General features: G+C 39.6%; 1 protein-coding gene across 1 annotated transcript; it reads left to right on the forward strand.

Moving 5' to 3' along the window:
• Window positions 1–3,460: 3,460 nt before the first annotated feature.
• On the forward strand, window positions 3,461–4,396 carry LOC307201525 (olfactory receptor 6F1-like; the record flags this gene model as incomplete). Its single annotated transcript, XM_079950798.1, has 1 exon — window positions 3,461–4,396. One exon carries the CDS (start codon window positions 3,461–3,463, stop codon window positions 4,394–4,396), a length of 936 nt encoding a protein of 311 aa, XP_079806924.1.
• Between the last annotated feature and the right edge of the window lie 3,562 nt (window positions 4,397–7,958).

A 7,958-nucleotide genomic window follows, 5' to 3' on the forward strand; every position in this document is an offset into this window, starting at 1 on the left:
ACAAGGAGTGTATTTTATATGATATATATTTTTATCACTTTCAGATGCACTTCACTGTATCATGTGCCCAGAATATCACTATCCAAATGAGAACCATGACCACTGTATCCCTAAGGTTATATCTTTCCTATCCTATCAAGAGCCCTTGGGGATTGTTTTGGTTAGTGTTGCTCTTTCCTTTGCTGTGATCACTTGTTTTGTGATACAAACCTTCTTAAAGAATTGGAACACACCCATTGTCAAAGCCAACAACCAGAACCTCAGCTGTGTTCTTCTCATTGCCATCCTGTTGTGCTATCTTTCTTGTTTGCTCTTCATTGGCAAACCTAGGAAGGTGTCCTGCCTTCTCCGACAAATGACCTTTGGCATCATTTTCTCTGTGGCAGTTTCTTGCATGTTGGCAAAAACAACCCTTGTGGTCCTGGCCTTCTTGGCCACAAAACCAGGCAAGAGGATCACGACATGGCTGGGCCAAAAAGTGGCTATTACCATTGTTCTTTCCTGCTCCCTCAAACAAGTCTGTATTTGTATTGCATGGTTGTTGACCTCTCCACCATTCCCAGATGTTGACATGTACTCACAGACTGGGAAGATCATACTGGAATGCAATGAAGGTTCCATCACTATGTTCTACTGTGTCTTGGGCTACATTGGCTTTTTGGCCCTCTTCAGCTTCATTGTCGCTTTCTTAGCCAGAAGCTTGCCTGACACCTTCAATGAAGCCAAGTTTATCACCTTCAGCATGTTGGTGTTTTGCAGTGTTTGGATCTCCTTTATTCCTGGTTATCTGAGCACCAAGGGGAAACACATTGTGGCTGTGGAGCTTTTTGCCATCTTGGCCTCCAATACCGGGCTGTTGGCTTGCATCTTCTTCCCCAAGTGTTACGTCATTGTTTTCAGGGCTGATCTCAATACCAAGAAGCTGCTAACCAAGAAAAGGAATAATTGAACACGGGGTGTGTTTTTTTATTCTGTTTCATTACATGTACATTTCATATACCTTTATACTATTGTTTACTGCAGGAAATTAACTTTGTGGCTTAATATTGGCTACTAATTTTAAGTTTAAGCCAGCTGGACCAGTGAGTCATGTCAGAAGTGCCTTTTGGCTGTTAGATTTACTGATCACATTATTCTGGAATCAGATCAAGACTCCACTACCATGTTCTGTCCATCCTCACTGTACAAACTTGTACTTTTACAGCAGCTGTCATAGTTAGATGGCTAGATTCTGGTATTTCATAGTGTTTGTATGTCTTTTCTAACCAAATTCATGATACCAAAAATGGAATATACTGAGATAGTGGAAGTGTTGGCCATTTTTGCTTCTGATACTGGCTGGTTTTCCTACACCGTTCTCATAAAAAATTACATTAGTCTTCTATGAAGTAAACTGAATTCCAAATAACCAATGTATAAGAGAGAGAGAAAAGCTTTATTCTAGAAGGTTAGGAGGGCTTGTGCATACAAATAAATGTAGATCAGCCACAAGAGGCCTGAAACTCTAAAGGGAGAAACTCTGCTGGGTGATTAAGCTTGAAGATCGTAATTGTTGGGGAAAATAAATTAAGTAATTGACATTCAACTGTGTGAGAGTTTTCTTCTTCTTACTATCTTCTCAGGTATGTTTGACACTGCTTGTAATATTCCGAATGATGGAAGAAAATGTTGAGGATCATTAGGATGAACTTAAATTGAACTGTGAACTGAACTAGTGGGTAAATATAGGTAAATATAGGTAAATATGTCCGGACAGTAGTTTTGACATACACCACCTCCCTTCATCCAAGTAGGAAGGAACTATTATCCCAGTCCAAAGGCATATTCCAAGCTTGCAAATGTGCTAGAGAAGGTGTGGACCAGGGCTCTCTCTCTCTGTCTCCTGATTTTGAAATTATACAAAGGTTCATTATGGATTTATCTCTTATATGCCTCTTCTTACCCTTCTTCCCAGCATCCTTTGTGTTAGGTACTTGGAAAGAGAAAGGCATTTACAGTAAATTGGATGTAAAAGATGTTGACATTCCATCTTTTTAATTGATTGGCTGAAGCCAAAGCAGCAGAAGGATTACTAACATGACCATGCAGTGGCAGTGTGCCTGAAAAGTTGTGCTGATAGCTTTCTAATTAAATTAAGGATGCAAACTGAACTGGGAAGTTAGGAATATAAGAATTCCAAAAGGTGCACCAAGAAATTCAATACAATTCACGCTAATTGAATTATCAAGGTCTATTAAAGAAATGACCGCTCTGTTGGGTACGATTTACCCATTGGTGACATATTAGTTATAATTGGTCACATCTCTCCTTCATATCCTGCGGTCTTTTTCTTGACCTCTTTCAGAATTTCTATATTGAGAGATCTAGATAAAGATAGCAACAAATAAAACATCAAGAAAACAGAACAAAAAACAAACAAACAAAGTGAACTTTGGTATTTTTCCCTGATCCTAGAAAGCCAAGGTGAAATCTCAAGGTGGCTATGATTTTAATGAGATAAATATTCATTATTCACCTATCTAGATCTCAGATCCCATGGTGTTGTCATGGCCCTCTGTTTTATTCTCTGTAGTGAAGGATCTATGGGAGCCTAGCAATATAAATCCATAGGGATAATAGACTACAAAAAGTTTTAAGTGACTTCAGGGATTCCCCCCCCCCCCGGTTTAGTTGTGTAAGAACTGTTAGAACACATTTTCAGAATTGAAAAGAAATCTCAAAGGAATCTTGTTGGGGTTTTTTAACATCAATTTTAATTATTCAGCTACCTGCATTTCAGTTATAAGCATGTGTTTAAGAGGACACACCTATCCAAGTTTTCCACTGTGTAAATAGAATGAATAAGAGAAGAAATCCATATATATACCTGTATATAGTAATTGAAAAAGGTAAGTGGTAAGAGTGGGAGAAGAGTATATACGGATGGGTAGATGGAAATCTTTGTGTATTCAAAGTGGTACTTTGGGCATATTGATACAAACAAATGAAATGGCAAATAGCAAATAACTCTACTTTTTAAATGGTTGTTTTAAATACTGTTTAAATGGCTTAAATTGGTTCTTTTATTGTTGATTTATTGCTCTTTTAATATGAATACTGGAAGTCACCATGTGATCTTGGAAAGATGAAATGTGGTTTAGAGGAGGAAATGTAAATAAGTAACAAACAAACAAACAAACAAATCAGTAAGGGTGTTGGGCAAGTATCCTATTAGCACCACAACCAAGAAGAGCCTTTTCACAGCAGCAACCCACTTTACTTTAGATGATAAGATCATCCAGATGAGGGCTTCTGCATCTGACCAAAGTGTAGGAAGAGGCATATATTGCAATAGGTGATCCTTCAGAAGGTCTCAAGTCATGTAGATCTTTTCTGTCTGCATACTCCTCATCACATCCTTGGTGAATTATCAATGTGTTAATTGGCTGATTTCCCCCCCCCCTCCCCAGCAGTTAAACTTATGGAAGAGAAGAATAAAGAAAGAAATGGAACGAATGTGATGGAATTCATTCTTCTTGGCTTCCCGGGATCTCAGTATTTACAGATGTCCATCTTCATGCTCTTTCTTATCATGTATGTGATGGCACTGCTGGGAAATATGGCCATCATCATTCTGGTAATAGCAAATCGTCGTCTCCATACTCCCATGTACTTCTTTCTATGTAATCTCTCCTTCCTAGAAATATGGTACACAACAGCTTCTATCCCTAAGAGTCTTGCCATCTTTCTGGGTAGGGGCAGAAGCATCTCTTTCACAAACTGCATTATTCAGTTTTACTTTGTGTTTGCCTTAGGGTCCACAGAATACTTCCTCTTGTCTGTCATGGCTTATGACCGATATTTGGCCATATGTTACCCTTTACGTTACAGCAGTATCATGGACAGCCAGCTTTCTTTGCAGCTGGCAGCTGGCTCTTGGCTGTGTGCATTCCTTATTATTCTTATACCAGCCATCTTGATCTCAAGGTTGACTTTCTGTGGTCCCAATGTGATCAATCACTTCTACTGCAGCATTGATTCATGGATAGCCATTTCATGCACCAGCACCTTTGAGATTGAGATAGCAGCTTTTGTTATATCCATTGTTGTCATTGTGTGTCCCTGTGTGATCACCTTTCTTTCCTATATATTCATTATCAATACCATCCTGCACTTTCCTTCTGCACAAAGAAAGCAAAAGGCTTTCTCCACCTGTTCCTCCCATCTTGCTGTAGTGCTCATTTGGTATGGATCCACTATCTTTCTTTATGTCAAACTATCTAATATCTCTTCAGATATGAACAAAATAGTCAACATATTGAACACAGTTGTGACTCCATTGCTGAATCCTTTCATCTATACACTAAGAAATAAAGAGGTGAAGGACACAATTAGAAGTTCATTGCACTGGGGTTGAACCCCACCCCACATGAGTCGTGAAATTCAAAAAGGGCATAAAAAGTATGTCACAAACGTGTGTAGACCAGTGGTGAGGATCTTTCAAGGGCCACGTTAGAACAATGGTACCTTCCAATCTGGCCCATGGTCTCCAAAACTCTGCCCCACCCCACATGAAAATTTGGCTGTAAAATGTGAGTGATTTTCTTAACTGTTGCAGCTGGGAAGTAAAGGGTTAACTAGGGTGCACTGATATTAGGGGAGATTGTCCAATTCATGTAAATGAGACCTTATTATAAGTTTACTTGCTGCAAAGGGGGGTTGGGTTATCCCTCATCTCAACAAATACCACCATATGCAGCAAATAGGCTTTGGAAATTGTCTGATTCATGATACCGCTGTGGAGAGAAGTTTGGGGTGGGGAAGGTTATTAACCTTTTGCTTTTCAACAGTGCCACTTTCCTGAAAATGATCCTATGGCTATTAGGCTTGCAGAAAATAGTTAAATTTCCCAATTGCGCAGATTAGTGGAGGGAATAGGGTATGGAAAAAGATGAAGGGATGAGAGAGAGAAAGGTCAAGTCTGTGTTATGGATAGTGGTTTAATTGACATGAAATGAGAATGCCAAAATATGTATTGGTGAAAAGGTTTAAGATGGGGATTTTTTATAGGGCTATATTAAAGCCAAGGAGAGCTCTTGCTTAGTTAATGATTGCTATTTTCTGGAAACTAATATGTGAGTGTTGTAACCTTAGATAATATGATGAAGGTATTGGGTTACAAATCTTCATTTTGAATGGAGTCGCTTTTGTGTCTTTTGTCTCAAGCCTTTGTGAAGTCAGGGCATGCAAAAGACCCTCTCTAACTGAGAGAGGGAGAAGACATACCTAGGTTAAAATGGATGTTTTGGGAAGAGACAGACCTTTGTTCCTAGGTCTGCTGGAATTATTTCATATTTCAAAAACTGCTGAGCCTGTGCTGGAAGCACAAGACATTGTAAGGGTGTTTTGGATGTATAATTTACTGTACTCTGTTTTGTTTCTGAAGAGTTCTGCTAGTAAAATTTGAATAAGATTTTCATGCGTCTGGACAATGTTTCATTTCCAAAAGGAGTCAGTTTTCGTGCATCCAGTCTCTTCAAACTGTGCAATATTAATATTTGTAACAGTCTGTTTCTGCCAGCCAAGCAACTCCATGTCTGGGTTGTTGTGGCCAGCTTAGGATGGGGCACATGCCTTTATAGGTATTGTCTGTGCCTCTCAGCATAGCATCAAAGCAAACCAAAAATGATATATCAAAGCAAGCAGATAAATATATACACATCTAGGAGAAGATAGCTCCATCAGTAGAGCATGAGATTCTTAATGTCAGGGTTGTGGGTTTGAGCCCCACATTGGGCAAAAGTTTCCTGCATTGCAGGGGGGTTGAACTAGATGACCCTTATGGTCCCTTCCATCTCTACAATTCTATGATTCCCACAGCAGATACCAATTAGTCTCAGGCTTATATTGAGTATAAAAGTGGTGTTTACAGGCCTTCCAGGACATTTTCAACATTTGGTTCTACACAGCTGGAAAGGGTGCAGTAACAACTTTCCTGACTATACACAAAGGGATGTTTGGTCTCGAAGAGGGCTGTCATAAGCTTTTATGAGCGCCTCTTCCTTCTTATGTATTTTACCCTTGCCATTCACCCACTATGATTTCTCCCACTGGTTTATCTTTATGGGCATGGGAATTAAAGGAAACCTCTGGTTTTGATGGCATGCCATATATGTACAAAAACAATGGTTAATTTCATTCCAAATGTGAGGAAATTTTCTAGACATTTAGAAGAAAACATTCTGTTCCCAGCCTGCATAAATGGGGTGATCTACCCAGGATTTCTCCCTAAATAAGGGATAGACAATATTTTCTCCTGCAGAATAACATTTTCTCCTCCCAACAACCACAGCCAGCATGGCTAGTAACCAGGGATGGTGGTAGGTAGGCAGCTGTAGGAGAACAATATCTGGAAGATCACAGGCTCCCTATCTCTGGTCTAAATATTGTAAATGAAAGCAATTGTGCTCAGGCAACCTCACTGTGAAGCAGGTGACATTTTCTCTATTTCCAACGAACAGAGGATATATGACATCAGGGAGGTATTTATCTACTCAGCAATTATGAAAAGCACTATTATTCATTTCCTTAGTCTGCAACAACAAGAATAATAAGATTTTTTATAATAAGGAGTCTAAATTTTGAGCTCAAATGAGAACTGCTTCCAGTGTGACACACAGAATGGGTGGTCTGTGCAAGAAGGATAGGGATAAATGTACTATCTACTGCTACTGCTGTGAGTGTGGTGAAACAATATGTTATGCAAGTGTAGCATGGGTAGGCATGTTTTTACATGCAGGCACTTGCTGTTGCTATTATTGTTGCAGCTGCAGCTCCCTCCTTTTGCCTGTACGGAAATGACAGGAAAATGCAGAAATATCCAAGAGCATTTGTATAAGCCTGGAGAAGTAATCATTGGTGGCGTTCTTTCTCTAATACAACCTTTGGAGTATTCACTCAATTTTACAGCTGTTCCTGATAGCAATCATGATGGTGCTGTGTAAGATTTGTACAGTAGTTACTAGTAATCAGTTTTGCCAGATGGTATTAGATTTGTTATCAATTTAAACTGCTGAACTTCAAGTGCTTTTCATATTGTATTACTGAAGTTAATGGGAAAGCTGTAGCATTAAAATTTGTTCTTGTAATAGATTTATTAAAGATCCAGAAGCTACCAAAGATCTTTGAAGAGCTACTCACTCAAACGCATTAAACTATAGATCAAAAGCCCACCCCTTGTTTTCCTAAAGAAATGGAAGAGGAGCCTGTTCAGTGTAATCCTACTACAGTGGACGCTTGGGTTGTGAACACGATCCATGCAGGAAGCACGTCCGCAACCCACAGCACTGCACAGGTTGTGATTTGCCACTTCTGTACATGCGCAAAGCACGATTTGGTGCTTCTGTACATGCGCCAAAACCCAGAAGTAACTCGTTTTGGTACTTCCGGGTTTGGCGCGGTGCACAACCCAAAGCATCTGTAACCCGAAGTATGACTTTATATGATAAACGTAATAAGCATGGGACTGGGGTGGGAGAGAGAAAGCAGTGCAGGGTTCATGAAGAAAGTATCCTGACCAGCCCCACTCCCCCCCCCCATCTCAGTGTGAGAGTTCCACATCTACTGTTACAAATCTTCTGTTACAAATTTTAACTCCAGCTGATCCCAAGCACACAGTGCTGAATTTTGGTTGCATCTGCCCCAATTTTAGAATGAAATATTCTCCCCCTTCCCCTTCATTGAACAATTCTACTCACACATGCTGATTCAAAATACATTCCCCCGACTCAAACTTATTTTCTGATCTTAACCCTCATTTATGAAGCTAGAGTGTTTTGTTTGGCTTTGCTTTTTGGAGCAGGAGGTCTGACAGCTCTTCTTTTATACCTGTGCTACTAATTGCAATTTATGTTCTCTCTAATTGATGTTTCTAAATCTCACTGTCAACCTCATTGCAGCGTAAAGTTAAAACATTACCA

The sequence above is a fragment of the Podarcis cretensis genome (assembly GCF_951804945.1).
Source record: "Podarcis cretensis genome assembly, chromosome: 13".
Taxonomy (NCBI): Eukaryota; Metazoa; Chordata; class Lepidosauria; order Squamata; family Lacertidae; genus Podarcis; species Podarcis cretensis.